The sequence below is a fragment of the Nannobrachium achirus genome (assembly GCF_963921795.1).
Source record: "Nannobrachium achirus genome assembly, chromosome: 5".
NCBI classification, from domain to species: Eukaryota; Metazoa; Chordata; class Actinopteri; order Myctophiformes; family Myctophidae; genus Nannobrachium; species Nannobrachium achirus.
This window is the reverse complement of record NC_137814.1, coordinates 6,284,390-6,307,752: the sequence shown is the minus strand read 5'-3', so window position 1 is coordinate 6,307,752 and position 23,363 is coordinate 6,284,390. Positions and strand designations below refer to the sequence as shown.

Genomic DNA, 23,363 nt, shown 5'->3' with positions numbered 1-23,363 from the left:
AAACCAAATGGACCCGTAAGGGTCCATATGGTTTCATTGGTTAATATTCATTTTGTGTCCCTTTGTGAAAGATAACAATACTAAGCAACCTGAGGTTTCAGCACCATAGACACTGTAGTGGACAACACTTTTTGCTGTATCAGGGAATATTATCAGAATACCTGTCAAAGCTGGTAATAAATTCCTTACCAAACAATCGTTTTCACCAATGTGTTCGTAAAGGTGTCTAGTAACACTTCTAACATCTAACTAAGTTTGAAATTCAAAATCCCTGGGAGAATCTTTGACAGCTAGGGTAACTTTGGGTCTCATTCACTTATATACTATAAAGGAAAAAATGACTCCCAAAAAGTCTGCTTTAATTGGGATGTGAGGGGTCTAACTAGGTGTTTTTAATTATTCTGAATCCATTGCAAGCATTTGTTTTGCACGAAAAACATTCATTGGGCTAAATATGGACACCACGAAACTGTGAACAGTGACTCATCACTAAACCATCGTTTTGGGGCGCCGTTTTTAGCCCAAGGAATGTTTTTCATGCAAAACAAATGCTTGCAATGGATTCAGAATAATTAAAAACACCTAGTTAGACCCCTCACACTCACATCCCACTTAAAGCAGATTTCTTGGGAGTCATTTTTCCCTTTATAGGCCTAGAATGAGACCCAAAGTTACCCTAGCTGTCAAAGATTCTCGTAGGGATTTTGAATTTCAAACTTTGTTACATATGTTACTAGACACCTTTACGAACACATTGGTGAAGAAATCGTTTGGAAAGAAATTTATTCCCAGGTTTTATTAATATCTCCTGACTAATATGCTGTCGAGCCTTCGAGAAAATCTTTAAAGACCTTTCACCAGCCGCGGCCGGCCCATAGGGCCAGAATAAAATATATTTTGAATTCTGCATTCTGTGATTTATTTAAAATGAGCAAGCCAGCAAGGTAAATATCATATAATAATGATTAAACAGTGAGTAAAACGTATAATCTGCTGTCAATGCCACTCAATTTGTTGATAAAAATGTCCTATGTTGTAGAACGTTACTGATAGGTGACAGTTCTGTGCGCGCAAAGATCTGTTTCCATTGAGTCTCGCTTTAATTTGTACATGCGCGATGCAATCCTCTTCAGTAGAAGAAAATAGGAGGGCGAGGAGCGCTGGTTTGGAGCGCACGGCTACTCCGTGCTGTAGCAGCAGGAGTTGGCTCAGGCAGCCTCTAGCAGTGGGATTTATGGCTTATTTGAAGTGAGCCAGCGCCATGGATCTGGCTGACTTAAAAGAACCGTTCAATCACTGTAGGCTACTCAGTCAGTAGCCTACTCAGTGGAGTAGCAAGGAGATGTTGAATTTGGGGGGGGAGGGGAGTCTCCCCCTAAATGAACGGCTCTCTACTGCGCGAACCGGATCCCATCGTTCACTTCAAAGAGCCGTTCAAAAGATTCGATTCGTTCGTGATTCGGACGGCTCACCAAGACAGCAGCACACACAGGCATTGTATAAGTTTAACCGCACACACACACACACACACACACACACACACACACACACACACACACACACACACACACACACACACACACACACACACACACAACTTTGGCTAAAGCATTTGTTTAGTTTTGTTGAGAGAATGAAGCCGAGATGTGTCAACATCCTCTGTTTGTTACAGGAATCAACCATGGATCCAGCTGAATGTATCTTGGAAATGCTGAATGAGCTGGAAGACGAGGAGTTTTCTGTCTTCAAGTGGCTTCTGGAAGACGCTGAAACCTTTGAAGCCATTGACCTGCAGCCGCTCCCGAAGAGCCGACTAGAGAATGCTGACAGGAAGGCCACCGCCAAACTGATCGTCCAGACCTATCCCAAGAAGCACTCTCAGATCATGATCAACGTCCTGAGGAAGACCTACAAGAATGATCAAGCAGACACATTTCTAAACATAAACGAAGGTACGTGAAGAGAAGGTGCAGCATGTTGTCTGCAGACCTTAAAGAGGTGGTGCCATACTTTTGAATTTCTTTCTGCGTTGTATGTGTCTATGGAGTTAATGTTACTCTAAAGCCCCGTTTTCATTGAGCAAAAATTCTGGAAGTTTTGTCAAAAATGACGGCAATTCTGAAATTCACGCCATGTGAAAACGGCCACTTATTTTGTGTTCTGGGAGTTTTGACGTCCTAAATTTGACGGCAAAATACCTAGTAATTTTTGCTGAACGTACCGGGAGAATAGACATTTCCCCACAGTGAAAACGCATACCGTTATTTTTGACGTTTTTTTTTTACAAGCAGGTGCATGAAAGGAGCCAATAATAACAGTTAAAACATTGTATCTGGCCTATTTTTAGTATGATTGGGACACAATGCGCTCATTATGCAGTGGTGAAAGTTGGAAGCTTTACCAACTCAAAAAGCTCCGTCATTGTTAATAGTTTCTCGTCGTTGTGATGACTGATGAATCATGATTAAAAGTGTTTTACAGAGCAGCGCATCGAGTCTGGTCATCCGTAGGTGACGCGTGAAAAAAAAAAAAAAAAAAAACACAGCTAATCTACAAGCGGCAAGCCCACACGTGCAACACGTTGCATAACGCATAAGCGATCCTTTCTGAACCTTATGTGTTGCATGAAGAATAAGTCTTGAAACTTGTTAAATCCATTTGTAGGGTTTAGGGTGAGACTGAGAGAGAAAGAATGAGAGACATATAACGAACCGCAGCACTCGACTCACTCCAGCAAGCAAGCTGCCAGTGTTGCCATGTCTGCTAATTATAAGCGACTCTGGACTTGATTTCCGTAAAGTTACTTGTATATTTGATAGTTGCTGGTTTTGTTTTATTTGTTGTGAGCTTGTAGATCGGTAATTTTCAATTAGCTGATGTGGCGATGCATATAGTTTTAAAGTGCTTGTGTGGCCTAGATAATATCACTTTTTGGGGCTTATTTTCGTACACCTGGTTGCTTATTTCTCGCAAAATCTGGCAACACTGGTTTTCATGCCGCTTCAATGGTTTTAGTGAAAACGAGCGCTACCGGCATTTTTGCTGCCGATGAGGGCATGTGAAAACACCCAAAAAACGAAACTCCCGGCAAGTGCAATGAAATTCCGGAACTGCAATGAAAACATGCCTTAATAGAACAACCAAGTGTACTTATAATATGCAAATATGTCTTCCCTGTGTATTTTTGGTTACTCCTTGAAAACTGAAAGTCTCTGAGTCAAAAGGCCCAGTTGAAATAAACCTCCACTTTTCACCATCCAACAACACTGTGGGTGTGGCTAACTTCAGCTGGGTCACCACCCACCTGACAACCAGGCATACGATTTTAACATTCTGTAGACTTTCTTGAAAGAAATCTTCCTCCAAGTATTATTATAATAATCTTTAAGGCCCTGGCTGGGACATGGATTATGTCCGAGAGATGGCACTAATGGTCGGTGTGTGTGTGTGTGTGTGTGTGTGTGTGTGTGTGTGTGTGTGTGTGTGTGTGTGTGTGTGTGCGTGCGTGCGTGCGTGCGTGCGTGCGTGCGTGCGTGCGTGTGTGAAAAAAACACTAATAAAATGGTTTTGGGATATATTGACTGAATTATATTGTGTGATATTGTTGCAGATGGCCAGGGTAGGATACCTATGAAACAGCACCATAGCCTGGACATACTGTACCCTTCAAGTGAGTAAAACTTCACTGAATCAGAACTTTCTTGATGTTTCATTTGTAAAGATGTGATATTTTGGCAATGCCTACAGGAATATTTGAAGTGAGCCTATGATAGCTGCATTTACATCTGATCTACTCACGTTTAAGTAAAAAAGTCAATAACTAAATAGTGCTTTCACCTTTTTGAGCCATTTTATGTATCAGTCTTTCACTGTTTGGCCTTCCAGTGAGTGATGAAGATACCAGTGGTCTTACCAGCGCTGATGTCACTGATGACAGCAATACACCAACAGATGCTGTGAGATCGGGTCTAAGAGCTGCTGGTAAGTGTAGGACAGATTTTATTTTGTCTATCATAAATGTAAGCCTTTTTATTTTTCTGTGGGAACACGTGGAAAATGCGCTCTTTTGAACGACCATCATTTCGACCGGAGGGTTAGGGACTCACTCCACGGAGGTTAGGGTGAGGGTTAGAGTCGGGTGTCGAAAAGATGACATGTAGTAACAGCGACACACTCCCTGGGAACACCATCCGGTATGGTGTTGCCTGAGAACTGAAAGCCTCTGAATCAGTTGAAATACACCTCCACTTTTCACCATTCAACAACACTGTGGGTGTGGCTAACTTCAGCTGGGTCACCACCCACCTGACAACCAGGCATACTTAATGAGCAGGTGGGTGTGGCCACATAAAATTTGTAAGGATGAAGTGAGCCTATGATAGAGGGTATGCAGCACATGACATTATCATCATACTGGAACGCCTACTGAGTGGCAACAAACTACTTTCTGGACAGCCCATACATCCAAACAGAAAAGTCCTATCTGCTTGCATTAAATTATGTTAAACTCACTTTGCCACTCGATTTGCCATTCACTTTATACATGTGCATACCCTCTGTATTTATAGAAAGTAACTAAGTACATCTACTCAAGTTTGAGTAAAACATTTTAAGAAAAAGAAAACTTCAGAACTTTCTTGATGTTTCATTTGTAAAGATGTGATATTTGGCAATGCCTACAGGAATATTTGAAGTAACTAAGTACATCTGATCTACTCAAGTTTCCGTAAAACCTTTTAAGAAAAAAAAGAAAAAAGAAAATCAATAACTAAATAATGGTTCAAGGTTCAAGGTTCAAGGTTCAAGGTTGTACTTTATTGTTACGTCTTTTGTACAGGTACATAAGAGTAAAATTTGTTTTTGTTTGGCATCCTTCAGTCAATGCAGTCGTATATCAAAAAAACAATATAATAACAGCAAACCACATCTAAAAATAATAATAATAATAATCTAAAAAGGAGTGCAAAAGGCAAAAAGAGCAACAGTAAAAGAAAAGAGCATCCTCAGATGTACATGTGCAAAAAGTTTGGCATATTCTATACGCCAACAGCATATTTTTCCAGTAGTTGCTACTGTACTGTACTTAACTTTTGTAAACATCTTCACAGAGTGTTCTATGTGCAACAGATTAATATACTCAACTTCACAGTATGCATTTATGTACAGTAGGTGCAATTTAACTTCACAAGGAGGGAACGTAAGGGGTATGTACAGTAGGTGCAATTCAACTTCACAAGGAGGGAACGTAAGGGGTATGTACAGTAGGTGCAATTCAACTTCACAAGGAGGGAACGTAAGGGGTTGGGGGCTGGGGCGCTAGCGATTCCTTTTTCCCTGGATCTTTCTCGTTTTTGACAGTTCGTTCATGTGCCTGACTGTTCGTGGGAAGAAGCTCTTTTGCAGTCTGTTGCTGGTAGCTTTGAGACTGCGTAGACGTTTTCCTTGAGGCAGCATCTTGAACAGACTGTGGTTGGGATGGTGAGAATCTTTCATGATTCCACAGGCTTTGTTGACACAGCGCTCGTCGTACAATGCTTGGATTGGGGGGAGATCGCATCCACTGATGCGTTCGGCTGTCCGCACAACCCTCTGCAGGGCCTTGCGATTGAGGTCAGTGCAGCTGCCATACCAGGCAGTGAAGCAGCCAGTCAAGATGCTCTCCGTGGTGCCCCTGTAGAAAGCCCGTAGGACTTTGGGACCCATCCCAGCTTTCTTCAGTTTCCTGAGGAAGTAGAGGCGCTGTTGGGCTTTCTTGACCACCTTTTCTGTCTGCACTGCCCAGGTCAGATCCTCAGTGATGTGTACCCCCAGGAATTTGAACTCTTTGACTCTCTCCACTGCAGCACCCCCGATCTGGAGGGGTGAGTGGACTTTAGGAGGCCTCCTGTAGTCAAAGATAATCTCTTTTGTTTTGTCCACATTGAGAGATAGGTTGTTCCCTTGACACCATGCTTCCAGATTCTCCACTTCTCTCCTGTAGGCTGTTTCATCATCTTTGGTGATCAGGCCTATGACTGTGGTGTCGTCCGCGAACTTGATCACTTGGTTGGAGCTGAACAGGGCCACGCAGTCGTGGGTGTACAGGGAGTAGAGGAGGGGGCTCAAAACGCATCCCTGGGGGGCACCTGTGCTGAGAGTCAGAGGGGCCAAGGTAATTTTTCCCATCTTCACCACTCGACGTCTTTGTGTCAGAAAGTTGAGGATCCAGCCGCAAAGGCTTGAATTTAGACCCAGACTCTTCAACTTGGTGTATAATTTGAGGGGAATTATGATATTGAATGCTGAGCTGTAGTCAATAAACAGCATTCTCACATAAGATTTTTTCTCCTCAAGGTTTCTCCTCACCTTTTTGAGCCATTTTATGTATCAGTCTTTCACTGTTTGGCCTTCCAGTGAGTGATGAAGATACCAGTGGTCTTATCAGCACTGATGTCACTGATGTCAGCAATACACCAACAGATGCTGTTAGATCGGGTCTAGTCAGAGCTGCTGGTAAGTGTAGGACATAATTTTTTGTCTAACACAAATATAAGGCCTGCGAACGCTATATTAGGGGTGGGCGATATGGAAAAATACAATATCACAATATCTGAGGAAGACTTACAAGAATGATCAAGCAGACACATTTCTAAACATAAACGAAGGTAGGTGAAGAGAAGTTGCAGCATGTTGTCTGCAGACCTTAGAGAGGTGGTGCCATAATTTTGAATTTCTTTCTGCGTTGTATGTGTCTATGGAGTTAATGTTACTCTAACTAGCCCTTACCCGTTCAAAGATATGAGCTCCGAAATGATGTGCAGTGTGTGGGTTATGGGATGTGCACTGTGCACACAGTATATGAGGGATGGAAAGTAACTTTAACTGGTGCTTGCATGCTAATATGTAGGAGCATCAATGTAAGAAATACCCGTTCCATTTAACAGCTACAGAGATACTGTGTACCGATCTGCATGATTTTTGGACAACATCTGTAACAGGGCCAGAACCCCCCCCCCCCCCCCCGCCCGCCCGCCCGCCCGCCTGCCCGCCTGCACACACACACACTCCCCCCCCCCCCCCCCGTGTGTGTGTGTGTGTGTGTGTGTGTGTGTGTGTGTGTGTGTGTGTGTGGGTTTGTGTGTGATTGTGCATGGCCTGAACAACAGCGCCCCTCCCTTAACATGTGTGGTCACAAAAGGTACTGTAGGCTAATATAGATACACCCTAAAAATGCGAATATACAGTATATGATTTGTGAAAGTGACAAACGGGCTTCACAGTTATGTCAGGTGTGTTCATATGCTGATGGTGATGCGATTTCAGATCAATTGCTCCAGCCACTGAGGAGAAACGCTGTTTCAGACAGACAGACAGACAGACAGACAGACAGACAGACACTCACTCACTCACTCACTCACTCACTCAGACAGACAGACAGACAGACACTCACTCACTCACTCAGACATTCGCAAAATTATAGTATAGATAGAACAACCAAGTGTACTTATAATATGCAAATATGTCTTCCCTGTGTATTTTTGGTTACTCCTTGAAAACTGAAAGCCTCTGAGTCAAAAGGCCCAGTTGAAATAAACCTCCACTTTTCACCATCCAACAACACTGTGGGTGTGGCTAACTTCAGCTGGGTCACCACCCACCTGACAACCAGGCATACGATTTTAACATTCTGTAGACTTTCTTGAAAGAAATCTTCCTCCAAGTATTATTATAATAATCTTTAAGGCCCTGGCTGGGACATGGATTATGTCCGAGAGATGGCACTAATGGTCGGTGTGTGTGCGTGTGTGAAATTGAACTCTAATAAAATGGTTTTGGGATATATTGACTGAATTATATTGTGTGATATTGTTGCAGATGGCCAGGGTAGGATACCTATGAAACGGTGCCATAGCCTAGACATACTGTACCCTTCAAGTGAGTTAAAACTTCTTGGTGTTTCATTTGTAAAGATATGATACTTTGGCAATGCCTATAGGAATATTTAAAGTGAGCCTATAATAGCTGCATTTACGGAAAGTAACTAAGTCTGATCTACTCAAGTTTAAGTAAAACCTTTTAAGAAGAAAAAAAATCAATAACTAAATAGTGTTTTCCCCTTTTTGAGCCATTTTATGTATCAGTCTTTCACTGTTTGGCCTTCCAGTGAGTGATGAAGATACCAGTGGTCTTACCAGCGCTGATGTCACTGATGACAGCAATACACCAACAGATGCTGTGAGACTGGGTCTAAGAGCTGCTGGTAAGTGTAGGACATATTTTATTTTGTCTAACATAAATGTAAGCCTTTTTAGTTTGCTGTGGGAACGAACACCATTTATGACTTGTGCGAACGAGAGCTGTAAGTCGATTCCACAACTTAATTAAGGTGTGAGGACGAGATCTGTATGTTGTGGTGATGAGATCATGTAATGCGGACAGGATTGACACCTGACACTCCTAAAATGAAAATCTTTTAGGCAGAAATGGCCGTGGCCTGCATGGGTTGATCCAAGGAATCCGTGAAAAAATTGTGATTGTACGACCTAAAAAGGGTGATTGTACGACCTATGATTTTATAGTTCAAGCGTGAAGCGTCCTGTTAGCTCCACCTCAATTCTGCCTCCTCCAGCTGCGCCTCCTGGGTTTTTCATCAGTGCCACCGCTGTAGAGCTTGGCTGGTCTCACTGCTGTCTTATACATCTTCCATCTCACTGGCACCCTTCTGTCACCTCCATCTTCTCAACACACTGGCTTTGCTTGCTAGAACATTTCGATCTCTATCCTTTATCACTTTAACCTGTTGCACATCCTTTCCATCTCTAGCCATTGGAGTGTCTAGCCAATCGGTACAAATCCTTTTGTCCCTCCTTGGTGTCCAACCTCTCATACAACTCCTCATCCTCCTTTCCTTTGCCCTCGCCACCTCTCGCCTCGTCTTAACCCTCATCTCCTGCCTATGTTTTTTTTTTGCTTTGGGCTGGGTCGGGCTCCAATTGTCAATTGTGTATCAGGCTTTGGGTCGGCCTTGGGCTGACGTTCTGTCGGGATTTACTTCCAAAAAAGGTTACAAAAAAATGTCCATTAAACTCAGTGAACAAAAAAGGTTAACAAAAAACAGGGTTACTTTAGCTGGCATAAAGGTTCTCTGACCTATAGAGACATATAGCAACCACACTAAGAGGATTGAGTACATTAATTATCAATGCGATGCAACTGAAAAACACTTTTTTTCAATGGTAGTAGAGGAAGAGAGAGGATCTTTGTCCAACCAAGCAATAGCAACCATGGGTGTGAAGAGGGGTGGAGCCACAGGCAGGACTTGACAAAGGGTCAATTACTGGATGCTTGTAGGGCAAGCAGGGACGTGCTGGCCATTGGGAAAAGCGGGACAACTCCCGAACGGCCGGTCCATTCCCGGCCGGTCCAGGCCGGCCATTAGGAAAAAATTAAAAATAAAATGTCGGCCTTCGTTCCATTTTGGGGGCTGGGCGGCCAACAAAGTAAATCGTCACTGTCGGGCAGAAACAGTGAGCAAAGCAAAGCCCTGCTTCATCATACAAGGCTGTCGCACAAAAGTAGTGAAAACAGCAGATCTACAAGCACACAACGCCTCGCGGTGTGCGGCGTTGTGTGCTTGTAGATCGGCTGTTTTCACTAGTTTAAATCATTTTTAAAATGATAAATACAAAACAAACGGTTTTGGACATACAAGGTTTCCACCCGACAACGACGAAATATAACTCATGTAATTGGCCCACTGGCTTGTCACTTGTCATGATCTGAAATGGCAAATGTTTGAGTAGCAGCAGCGCTATAGAGAGAGATCTCTCTCTCTAGCGTGCAATGAGGGCCTCTCCAACTCTTTTTCCCGGGCTGAATCAGGGGCCCAGCATGTCCCTGAGGGCAAGCTACTGTATACATGAAGGAAGCAAGGGTATCAAGAATGTCATGTTGTTGTACTGTTGTATTTGATAATTGTTCCTGTTCTCTCATATGTATTAGTGAAGGAATTTCCTTCACCAAGTATTAATTCTACCGACGAAAAGGTGGACACTGGAAAAATAGAACGCCATCTGTTAAAACTGTCTTGATTTGTGGCATGAGGAAATATTAGTGTATTTCTGATGTGGTAAAAAAAAGATATATATATATGGTACTAAAGCAAACTTAACTTAGAATGCAATAACAAACAATGGACGATGTTTCACTTTGAAAAGAGAGAAGCATGTATGTGGTGTCAATGTACAGTACTACAATGCCTTGATCTTAGTTCATATTCATTAAATAAGTTAAAGTTTGAAATGTACTCAGATAACTCAATAGTGGTAATTAGTGGAGCAATTGTATGTATCAGTCTTTCACTGTTTGGCCTTCCAGTGAGTGATGAAGATACCAGTGGTCTTACTAGCGCTGATGTCACTGATGTCAGCAATACACCAGCAGATGCTGTGAGACCGGGTCTAAGAGCTGCTGGTAAGTCTAGGACAACACAAATGTAAGCCCTGCGAACGCCATATTATGCATGGGCGATATAGAAAAATACAATATCACAATATGTTTCCAAGCTGTGTCACGATACACGATCTTATCAAGATTCTTTTTCACAATGGTTTTTATGATTATTTTTTAAGTTACTTAATACAACCACCTACAAGGCTGGTGGTTCCACACAGAACTGCGATCAGAAACATGTAATCAACAGCTTGGTGAAATCAGCATGTGTGTGTGTGTGTGTGTGTGTGTGTGTGTGTGTGTGTGTGTGTGTGTGTGTGTGTGTGTGTGTGTGTGTGTGTGTGTGTGTGTGTGTGTGTGGTGTGTGTGATGCTTGGTGTGTGCTCTTCCTGAAATGTAATCGTTTCCACTGCTGCGCGGATTGGATATTCGTTTACTAAAGCCCCGGACATTTGACCGTACAACAAACTTTGAGCCATTTGTGCCAAGATGGAGACCATATCTAGGTCAGATGTTTACTTAAGCCCCGGCCATTTTTGAACATACTTTTTCCATCGGTTTTTGACCGGACAAAGCCTGATGTTGGAGATATAGCTTCTGTTCCAAGAGCACTGCTCAAAAAGTATCTTGGGCGCCATGACCTAAACCAAACACAAAGTCAGCAATTTTTAACGATATAGCTCCAACGTCTGTCTTTGTTCGGTCAAAAACTGAGGGGAAAAACACGTAACACCGAAAACCGATACACAAACTAAGAATTACGACTTTTTAATTTATTTCATTCTTTCTATTTTCTCTTTTTCAGAGCCTGGTTCTAAAAGAGGCAGCTTCAGCTCCTGGCTGATGGCGCTGGCTGTGCTTGGGGTGTGTACGTCAATAACCCTGGTCTACCTTAACCCAGCTGACTGCCAGGGAGCTTTCTGTGAGTAATCCTACAGATACACATTAATATGCAAAAGGAATACTCCTGTGGTAGTGTGTACAAAATGTAAACTTCTAACTTTTTATTTCAAATTAAATTTAAAACGGGTCAAAATGACCCGCACAGTTAAGGGTTAACTTTTGATTTGATGGTGAAATTGCAAGTGAAGTTGCACTGACGCGAGTAGCGAGGAACCCACTGGGTCTTGCCATTATATTATGATGATTTCAAGTGAAGCATGACCCAAAGCTTCACTTTTCAGTTGTGCAGCCTTATTAAGGACACAAAACTAGATGGAAATGAAGCGTAATTTGTGCATTCTGTCCACCTTGGTGGCATTTAATTAATTTGGGAATTAATCTCTCAATAAGCAAGCGGAGGGGATTCGATGGTGAATCCCTGGATAGAGGACTGCAAGAGAGAGCACCAGAAACTGATCCAGGACCAGCAGGACCTGAAGGACCTTGTAGAGTTGCTCACAGTTCAACTGAAGGAGAGAGAGAGAGAACTGGAGCAGAAAGATGAAGATCTGAGGAAGACCAGGAAAGAGTTCAATCATCTTGGTGAGATTCTATCAATGACATTCATGGATACATTTACAAACAGTCCGAAAATGACACACCTCTGGATTTCATAGAATAGCCTAAAAAGCGATCTTTACTCCCTTAATGTATAGCTTTTTTTTATGATGCTAATATTATTGCGACCTTCAGTCGCATTATTGCGACATTATACCCTGAAAAACCTAGTAGCTTGTCTGTCTGTCTGTCTGTCTGTCTGTCTGTCTGTCTGTCTGTCTGGCTGGCTGTACAGGAAGTGATGTCATTGTGATGTCAGTGAGTCACAGTGATGTGGTACAGAATGACTCATATATGGGCATAAAAAGTGACATCACTTCCTGTACTGACAGTCAGACAAGCTACGAGATTTCTCAGGGTATAAAAGTCCATATATGGTCATTCCCAGAAAAAGAAAAAACCTTTTATGCCCATACATGCCCATACATGATGTCATAACTCCCAGGCCGAAAATGAGAATGTTAGGGTACCCCATTATGCCCATATATGGATCCACAGGCATCAAACCAAGGCCCTAACTCACCAAGGCCCTGCTTGGCATTACTAATTAACGTACGTTTTATGCCCATGTATGGAGATTCCTATATTGTCAACATTATTAAGGATATTATGTTATCAATATTAAGGACATTTATGGGAATGCCCATATTTGGTAATGTCCATATATGGGCATGTTTTGACATAACATAACTATCATGAAGGGGTCTCCATATATGAGTAACTGGTCCCATATACATCACTGGCCAGATGGCCAAGAATTGGCGCGACCTCGCCCTTTAGGAAGAGGTCGCATGTCACCCTGAGGTCGCAAGTCACCCTGAGGTGTCTTACTAGTATATTCCATTGCGACCAAAACGGCACATCATGTCTCCATCCGTCTGTCTGGACGTGTACGCTTTTTTACGGTCTATGGGTTTGCCGCTTTGACATCACACTCTGACATTACTGCGATGTCAGGGGAACCACACTAACAGAATCACTGTTATGCCCATATATGGAGATCCCTGATGTCAGCAATATTAAGCCCATATCTAACAGGACTTGGTATGGAATGCCCATATATGGAGGCCACATCGGCCACATACCACACTAACAGAATCCATATATGGCCTAGACAGTTGGCCAAGACAGCCCATATCTGTTTGGCTGGTTCTACAGACAGGGATCTCCATGTATGGGCATAAAAGGGATCGTATGTATGATGTCAGATGTCATAGACGTCATAGGACTTTAACATAACAAATAACTGAGTAAGCATGTTTGGGCTTTCTCCATATACAGTACATGGATCTCCATATATGGGGTACCATAGGTCTCCATATATCTGGGTAACTGGTCTGATATACATCACTGACCAGATGGCCAAGACATGGCTTGTCGCCCTGAGGCATCTTACTATACAGTAATAAGCCTACATGATGTTGGATGCATTAATCCAACACAATAAAGTTTGCAGCTTCTATTACTTCTCACACACGCAGCTGCACAGAGGTTGTTAATGAAAAGTGTAATCTTCTTACTATAAATGCGAGAAATCTCTACGTGTCTGTCTGTCTGTCTGTCTGTCTGTCTGTCTGTCTGTCTGAACCGTTCGTCCCACCGGCTTCAGATTCGGCACGCGCGTTCCCCGCCGTGGCGCGGAGTGCAGTGCCGCGGTTTTCCGAAACCGGCGCAAAACGTTCTGAATCTCCTATGCGGAGCTGATTGTTGACATCAGGCTGTTCCGGAGGAAATCGGCGCAAGCGCTGACTCATTGTGACATCACTTCATAAAAGGCTCTGACATCACATACCGTTCTTCCCACCGGCATCAAATTCGGCATGCACGTTATGGGAATAAATGGACACAGGCAAACAGATAAATGGGGTTTGCGTTAAAGAGCGGGGAATTCATTCCTATTTACATCGTTCCCGAGTAGGCCGGCACCGGACTAGACGCTTGGCCGCCTGAAGGGCAGAGATCTCCATATATGGGCATAAAAGGGACACAGAAGACTGATACAGAGATCTCCATATATGGGCATAACATGGACGCAGACAGACAGATATCTCCATATATGGGCATAAATGGACACAAGCAAACAGATGGTCAAAACAGGTCGTATGACAACAGGTATAATGGGGTTTGCATTAAAGGGTGGGGCATTCATTCCCTATTTACATCGTTCCCGAGTTGGCCAGGTCGGCGACTAGACGCTCGGCGGCCGAGCTTCTAGTAATAAGGGTAATAATAATAATAATAATAATAATGAAAATATATATTTTTTTCTTGAATGGGTGAATGTAATGTACACTGTAAAGCACTTTGGATGAAGGCACTATGTAAATCATGGGTGGGCAACTGTGTTCATCACAGGAGATGCCACTATATTTTCACACTCACTCCCGAGGGCCATGTTGCGTTATGCAGTCAGAAATAGCTGATCTACGAGCTCAAAATGTCTCGCAGTGCGACGCGTTTTGAGCTTGTAGATCTGCTACTAACTTAATGAACTTAAATACAAATACATAGGACATTAAAAAAAAAAGACTACTAGTACTGGTCATATTTGCATGTTTGGAAGTGTAACAACTGAAATCAATATAGGCCTATCAGTATATTCCGATATTAACCTGCAGGCCGCATTAAGGAAGATGGGGGACGCATGTGGCCCCCAGGCCGCCAGTTGCCCATCTATGATATAAATGCACCATCTACCATTCATAAATGCAACATTTACTGATTTCATAGTACTGATGTCACTGAGTATGTTAACATGTATGTTAAAATGTAAACTTAATACATTTCCACTACATTTCCACTATATTCATTGAGGATGTTAACGTAAAATGTCTGTGGTTTATTGTGTTGTAAAAAAGAGAGCCACCTGCATGACACAAGTCAGAAAATGAGAGAGAGGGAGGGAGAACTGCAGAACACCACCAGAGAGATTGAGGATTCCAAGAGAGAACAACAGAAACTGATCCAGAACCAGCAGGACCTGAACAACCAAGTAGAGAAGATCACAGTTCAACTGAAGGAGAGAGAGAGAGAACTGGAGCAGAAAGATGAAGATCTGAGGAAGACCAGGATGGAGTTCAATGATCTTGGTGAGATTTTATTAACTTTTTCTTTTACATTCTTACATTTTACATGATTTTACAACCACACAATGCATCGCACTGCGACACGTTGTGAGCTTGTAAATCGGCTATTTTACCCCCCCGCGTCATCAGTGCCCATACCCTAGGTGGGGTTAGCAAAAGGGCCTTTCTGTGTGGAGTTTGCATGTTCTCCCCATATCTCGTAGGGTAGGTAGTAGGTAGTCTAGGTACCCTCACAAAAAAACATCCAGTAATCCTGGTCTCTATACTGCCTCCCCCTGGCCAGCTGGGGCACCTGATGGAGGCTGATTAAATCTGTGCATATAAAAATATATTTCCGGTGGTTACTGGTTGTTACTTCCCCATTGTTCATGTGAATATGCTTGTTTATTAAGGGTGCCGGAAAAAATCGATATGAATCGATTATCGGTTTCAACACTAGCGATACGGCTGCATCGATGCACGTTTACCTGGATCGGTCCAAATCGCGGCCGTAACGGTCGATGTATCGGTCCTAAAGTTATTAATCGGATTCACTGGATTTTAGCATTAAATAATGTACTTGCTGTGAAAATCTGAACTTACTTACTCAGTGTTTACTGTTACAAATCATTAGTTCAAAAGTGAGCGCTGCTAACCCAGTCAGTGCAACGGAAAAAAAAAAAAAAAAAAAGGAAAAAGCTGCCTGTTCTGTCCTGCAAGAGCGTATGTATGCAGCTCGCAGCCCCCTCTCTCCGACCTCCAGTGGAGCTCCACTGAGCTGTCCTGCGGGAAAGCCGCAGATCTACAAGCCCACAGCGTGTTGCATGTGGATGGGTTGTAAACTTGTACATCTGCTACTTCCGGCGCAGCACACTGGTGCGTGTATGACGCTCGCAACTGTGCGTCGTGTGCGACACAGCGACTTGTAAACAAACCAACATGGTAGTTCCATAAATCTATGGATTATTCCAGTGGAGAACGTTTGGATTTTATAAGAATGTGACAGTAATGGATTGGATTACACATAACACTTTTCCCAGTACTTTATAGATTATAGCTTCTTAATTGAATGGAAAATGAATGTTTCATTAAACGTATGTATCAGATCACACCGTATCGCATCAAATCGTATCGAATCCAATCGAATCGCATAAAACTCCACAAAATCGAAATCGTATCGAAATTGCACATAATCGAATCGTATCGAATCGTTCTGTATGTAAGATGTATCGTCTCTGAATATTATGTTTAATTGTTGAAATGGAAAACACAATGTTTTCACCGAGAGTGGATGTTGCCTCGTCGCTCTAACTGCGGGGGGCTGGCCAACTTCCCCCAGCTGCCCGTAGCCCCCGCTAGCTCTGTCCCCAGGGGCATAGTTCCGCCGATTTAAAATGACTCCAATACGGAACTAAAACTTCCTATGATTGGCCGCTAGTTGTGCTGTTTCCCGCCCCGGCCGATCGGAAAAAAGAATTGTTCTCCATTGGACCCCATTCATTTTCCCCTTTAGTTTTCTAACCTTAATTAACATTTTCATACATACTTTATGGTTCCTATCGCTAGTTAAAAATTGCCTTTCAATCACGATGATATGCGTTTTGTGAAAATAAGGTCGCATTTATGTTAAAATTGATGATACATTTGCGGGGGGCGTGGCCAACTAAACTGATACCAGCCGGCTGGGTTCTTCTTCGTGTGCTGTATTTCGGGAGGCTCCGACCACATTCTCCCATGTATCCCTGCGGTTGCACGTGACTGTTGGCAGCCAATAGCATCCCCTGGTGCTTTTACAATCTATGATGGCGACACCCATGCCAAGGACCCAAAATGCGTCATTTGCGCCGCATAGAAACCAATGGCTTCGCTTTGTCCATATATTTTACAGTCTATGCTCTGTCCTCACTCTCGCTCTCGCCTCGCACGGCGCCACACACACACACACACACACACACACACACACACACACACACACACACACGAAGAAGGATATAGCCTATGTATTGATGAAATGGAAACGCCGTGTTTAACAGCATTTCTCCAGACTGAGGCTGTCTGTATGTCTCTTCTGCCTTCTCCTCCTCCCCGGGAGTGGAGGGGGCTGCGCTACGGGGGATGGGATCATTTGATTCAGACCATTTTAAAAAAAGACCACATGACGTGACCTACTGTATCCTACTGTATCATACTATTATAATTTTGGGGCGTGACAGCGGACCTTTAAGTAAAATTATCAGTACTGCAATATGGAAATGTGTTGGCATCAAAATGTACTTAAAGTACCAAAAGTAAAAGTACCGTACAAAATATTTGAAAATAGCACAGCTCACAACAGCCAAGATATAAAATAGGGCTAAAGTGGTTCATGTATGTTTTACAATATTATAAATGATATCTGCAAAGTAGCTAAACTAAAGTTTTCAAATAATTGTAGTGGAGTAAAAGTACAATATTTGGATCTGAGATGTAGTGGAGTAGAAGTATTGGAAATTGGAAATACTCAAGTACAAATACCTCGAAATTGTATTCAAGTACATTACAAGTACATTTACTTTACACCACTGAAAACCTTACACTGTTGCAGTTTGTTTACAAATAAAAGGAACAGAGAAGATATGTGCAATTAAATTGCTCTTCTTCATTAAGGTGTACAGTATGTGTATTATCAAAGCTCATAGCCTACTTTCATAGGGTATACTTTATAACGAAGGAAAGAAATAGACAATATAATCGACAATCACAATTATTTGTATGACAATCGTCTCCAGAAATTCATAATCATGAATAAAGTGATCTTGTACAGTCTCACAGCAACAGCAAAAGCAACAGAAACTGACCCAGGACCAGCAGGACCTGAAGGACCTTGTAGAGAAGCTCACAGTTCAACTGAAGGAGAGAGAGAGAGAACTGGAGCAGAAAGATGAAGATCTGAGGAAGACCAGGAAGGAGTTCAATCATCTTGGTGAGATTCTGTTGACATTTTATAAATGTTGACATTGATACATTATGATGTATTTTATCCAGAGTGATTCACCAACAGCAGAATAAACACATAACACACACACACACACACACACACACACACACACACACACACACACACACACACACACACACACACACATAAAGAGTGTGTGTGTGTGTGTGTGTGTGTGTGTGTGTGTGTGTGTGTGTGTGTGCGTGTGTGCGTGCGTGCGTGCGTGCGTGCGTGCATGCGCGGAAAAACAGCATTTACTGATCTCATAATACCGATGTCATTGAGTATGTTAAAATGTAGTTCATCTAATCTTATCCACAGTCCAGGACAACCAAGTAGAGACGCTCACAGTTCAACTGAAGGAACAAGAAAGTGAACCGGTGCAGAAAGATGAAGATCTGGGTAAGCAATGGGAGGATTTCAATCTATTTACATTGATCTTTTCTGTATTACTGTCTGGCTCTTTCACCTCCTCAATCTGTCATCTCCAGTAGTTGATCCTAGTTGGGTCAGGCAGGGACGTATCTGGGGGAGGGGGTTGGACCACGACCAGTATTGGGCTGCGAGTCCCTAGTACGTTCAATTAAAAAAAGAGAGTGATAAGGCAGGCAATAGGACCAAAGAGTTACCTTTATTATTGTGGGGAATTAAAGCTTTCACTGAAAACAGCCGATCAACAAGCTCACAGCGTGACGCGCTGTGAGCTAATAAATATAATTTTTAGTCTGTGTACCTCATATTAGCCAACCCTAGGTGCATCACCCCATTCCGACATGCTGCCATTCCGACATCTCCCCATTCCGACACTAACCCTATACCTAACCCTACCCCTAACCTCTATGGAAGTGCCACCACTCAGACAATTAGAAGTCAATGTCGGAATAGCAGCATGTCGGAATGGAGAGCGAACCCCAGGAACCCTGCTCTTTGTGCAATTTAGCTGGGGACCCCATGTTGAGAATCACAGTGTTGGACTGAACTATTCTGGTGTTAATACCTATTGATTACAAAGCATATCCATAATTAGAATGTCATAAATAGTATGTTTAATGGGTTCTTCTGTAACTTCTACTGTAATTGACAGGTGTAGGTTCTGGTTGTCTGAAAGTAAAGAGGCCTGCTACGACAACATCAGATGCAGTTTTTGAACCACTAGAGGGATTCTACTGTGTATCATCAACGAAGGATGGATGCATTCAAGCACAGAAACACACCAACTGCAAGCCTGGTCAATATATTGTTCAAAGAGGTTAGTCTGTTTCTACTGATTTTAATATGATGGGAGGATAGGTTTTAAGGAGCCGTCATGATTTATCGTTACACAGCAATTCCTTTCAGCAGATTCCCCATTTCTTCAGGATTTTGAATGAAAATAATGAAGTTCAATGAGTTCAAAATAGCCCACAATGAGTTTGTAGATTATCTATTTTTGAATGTCGCCCAATTATTATAACCAATAATAGCCGAAGTAACTAGTTCCTTAAGTAGTTACTGCTCTAAAAAAGCAACTATTTACGTTAGTTATTAAATTAACTAGTTAAGTAACTAGTTACTAGTTACTTTACTTTAAACATAATAACAACACATTTTAAAATGTTTTTGTGTTGTTCTGTGGCACAGTAAGAGAAAAGAAAACTCCCTAGTGGTAGAGAGATGTACTAGCTCATCAAATGTATCTTTGAGCTCATCTCCCATTTTAGCATAATTCAATGGCCAGCTATTTAGAAAAGGTATTTCTGTACTGTGGCCCTGCTTTCACTGGTATTTTTTCCGACTAGATCTCTAAAGGCAACAAACTCAACCATTGAGAAGGCAGACCTCCCAACTTGGAGAATTTAATTTCCGGGAGGTCTGTGGAGGTCCACGAGCACGACAGCGCACCCCTTCTCATGCACGAGCGCAGGGTTTTTTTTCCTGGGAAAAGTATTTGTTTTTTAAAGTTAAAAACGGTTAAGAACGGTTCTGCACGGTGACATAAATAGCCTTAATATAATGCATGTCTTACCTATTTGGCAGAACGTTCACTCACTCTCATTTCTTATTCTTATTTGCGTGCATGCGTTCCAGCTCAATGTTTAGTGTGCAACCAGGCACAACAGTACCGTGCATCACTCCACAGCACACAACACAGCTAGTGTGCAACCAACAATACGTACCATGCGCCACGCAGCTGTATACAGTACAAAGGTTCCACCACCAGAACTGTTGTTGTTGCTTGACAACCGACAACAGCAGACTCGGAGCGAAAAAGAACAGGGCAGATTGAAAGCTCAAGTCGAGGGTTGCAGATCCGGTCCCCGCGTCCCCGATATGGCCGGCATTTGCGTGAGCGGTCGGGATTTCCGCGAGGTTAAGTGCCACTCGCGGGTGGCCGGGAGGAGCCCCGATTTCCGGGAGACTCCAGCTTGTGGGAGATGTCTGAGATGGGCAGCATTTCCTCAACAGCATACCTGGCAATCAATATGTGTGGTTGACGGTGGGATCTTTGGCGACTAGTTTTATAGCCCCCTGCAGACCCCATGTTTTTAGGTATTCATTTACTATATGGACAGCAACAAAGTTAAATAAGGACTATATTTCCAACCCACTCTCGCCGGCATTTCCCATTGTGTGTGTGGTGTTTGTGGGCGTGTTATCGTGCTGCGTGCTTGAGTGTGTGTGTGTGTGTGTGTGTGTGTGTGTGTGTGTGTGTGTGTGTGTGTGTGTGTGAGTGTGTGTGTGTGTGTTAGAGCTGGGATACCCGACCGAACACCCACAGGACCTATCGGGACCCGTGGGTTTGCGCTCCGGACGGACGCGTTCTAATAATTAATGGTCGGACACATCGTGGGGGGGCGGAGCATCGGCAGGTTCACATTTCACCAGCGTTAGTTTTACTAAGGTTCGGGTTAGGGTTAAGGTTTGGTTTAGGTGCTACCTGCCGGCGCTCTGTTCTCCAGTCCTGTGGGGACGGGTCGCGATTCTCATCCCCATCTGAGAATCGTGTCCCCGTCTCCAGGTACTAACTGACGGGTCCCCACCGTGGAGACGCGTCTCCGGGACTTGGACGCCAAAAGGCTCCCAGCAGGCACCCCGACTGGCCAGGGGGAGGCAGTATAGAGACAAGGATTACTGGATTATTTTTTGTAAGGGTACTTACCCTAGGAGACATGGGGAGAACATGCAAACTCCACACAGAAGGCCCTTTCGCCAACCCCACCTAGGGTCTGGGCACTCATGACGTGGAGGGAACACGCCCCCCCCACACACCCCACCCCACCCCCAGCTCCCACAATGTCCCCAGTGGGAATCAAACCCAGGACCTTCTAGCTGTGAGGGGACACTGCTACCCATTGTGCCACCGTCCCCCGATCCCTTGCAAATATGAACTGATTTTTTTATTGAAGTAGTGTTTTCCTTGTGTCTTGTGTTGTTGTGACTCTGTTCTGTTTTGTTATAGGAACATCCTCTACAAATACTGTGTGTGCTGACTGTACTGGTGATACATATTCTGATGGTACATTTACAACTTGTCAACAACACACAGAGTAAGTATCATTTACAGAAGAGCCAAGTCAAACCTTCATCATACAAATTCATGAAATTAAGATGAACTAATTAAAATATTATTCCAGCTGTGAATCCATTGGACTTCCTCTAATAACACCAGGAGATCATTCAAGAGATTCAACATGTGGAGAGATTTCATCTTCAAGAAGCATCACTGATGTTCTTTATGATGCTGTTGTTGTTTGTGTTATTATTGGTGGATTGTGCTGGATTAATATGTGTTTTACCTATGGACTTTGGACTTGTTCTTGAGAAATTTGGTTTTGCTGGTGGTACGACTTATGTTGTGTTTATGGATGTTTGTGGTGTTGTTTTTGGTTGTGCTGCTGGTTGTGGTGTTGTTGATATTGTTATTGGTGTTGCTGTTTTTTTTGCTGTTTTTTTTTTTGTTGGTGGTGTTTGTATAGGTCTTGATTTTCTTGATGGTCATTTTCCTGGTGGTAATGTAAGTTATGTTGTTGGTGTTGGTGTATGCAGTGTTGTTAGTGGTGGTGTGGTTGCTGCTGTCGGTGGTGGTGTTATTGCTCTTATTGTCAGTGGTGTTGTTTTTGTTCTTGGTGTTTTACCATTCTATTTTGTTGATACAAAGAGATCTATTTGGGGTTTTGTGGCATCATGTGTTGTTGGTGGTGCTGTTGCTGGTTTTGGTGTTGGTGTTATTGGTGGTGTTGTTGTTGTTGGTTTTGTCGTTGCTGGTGGTGTTGTAGTAGTATGGTATTGTTCTGATAAAGGCTCTGATAGTTTTAACATTGTTTTTCTGTGGAGGTTGTGTAGTGTTGGTGTTTTTGCTTTTTGTGTTGTTGGTAATGTTGGTATTGCGTTGGGTTGGGCTTTGGCTTTCTGGTCCTTTACGGCATATAATGTAAAGATAGCAGAACATAAGAAAAAAAGATGAGTAAAACTAAACAATCAAACACCCATCCAATGAAAACACAGCAAATCGCAAATATAAAAAAAAAGAAAAAAAAAAGAAACACATGTAAATAATCAGTAAACACCTGTCTAAACAGGTGAGTGTTCATGCAATCTTTTTTATGTTTATTTGATTTTATTAAATCAACAGAAGGCACACCATCATGATAACCACTTTATGCATAATCTATGTTGGCTGTTCAAAAACAGCAGATCTACAAGATCGTTTTTTTGGCAAGAATATCAGCCTTTTAAAACCTTTTAAATGTTAATCTTCTATTCTGGGGGTTCCTGGCACAATACATTTTCAGATAGGGGTCCGTGGCCGAATTATAATCAATTTGGGGGTCCTTCACTAGATTTTTTATAAATCTTTTTAGGACTATTGATTTCAAGACTCTTTTGAACTGCTGTTTTTTTTTTTTTTTTTTTTTTATCTCTGAAGCATATAGGCTACTAATATAGTGACAAATGTGCTTAACATTATTGTGATTGGGAATGGGGAGGTCTATTTAGAAAAGATCTTTATTGTGGAGTAAGTATGGAATTCATAACTACTACAACTACTACTTCTAATAATAATAATAGATCAGATTTATATAGCGTTTTCTCAGTACCCATGTCGCTTACAACAAGACATTTATTTTTCTCTCTAGTAGAGAGAAATTTCTTTTTAGATAAAAGGTTAAAAATAAGAAAATTAAGTGAACAGTAAGACTAAGACTAAAATGCAGAAAAGGAGAATTGATTTACTGGAACTACGAGGACATTGCTGTTGATGATGTACATATTTCTGTTGATGATGATGATGATTTATTAGTAATAACTCCTTGAGATGCCATCTCATATTGTGGGGGCCCTAAAGCCAGAAGGACAATATATTGTAAACACACATACAAAACACAATAAAAACACACAATATCAACCAG

General features: G+C 42.5%; 1 protein-coding gene across 1 annotated transcript; it reads left to right on the top strand.

The window, feature by feature from the left end:
* Positions 1-1,681: 1,681 nt before the first annotated feature.
* On the top strand, positions 1,682-22,008 carry LOC308286205 (uncharacterized protein; the record flags this gene model as incomplete). The annotated part of the gene is made up of 14 exons (XM_080727164.1): positions 1,682-1,952; positions 3,611-3,670; positions 3,886-3,981; positions 7,855-7,914; positions 10,357-10,452; positions 11,237-11,353; positions 11,725-11,916; positions 14,790-15,020; positions 17,800-17,958; positions 18,295-18,375; positions 19,058-19,222; positions 21,413-21,500; positions 21,588-21,702; positions 22,000-22,008. The coding sequence occupies 14 exons, from the start codon at positions 1,682-1,684 to the stop codon at positions 22,006-22,008; spliced, it is 1,740 nt and encodes a 579-aa protein (XP_080583290.1).
* Between the last annotated feature and the right edge of the window lie 1,355 nt (positions 22,009-23,363).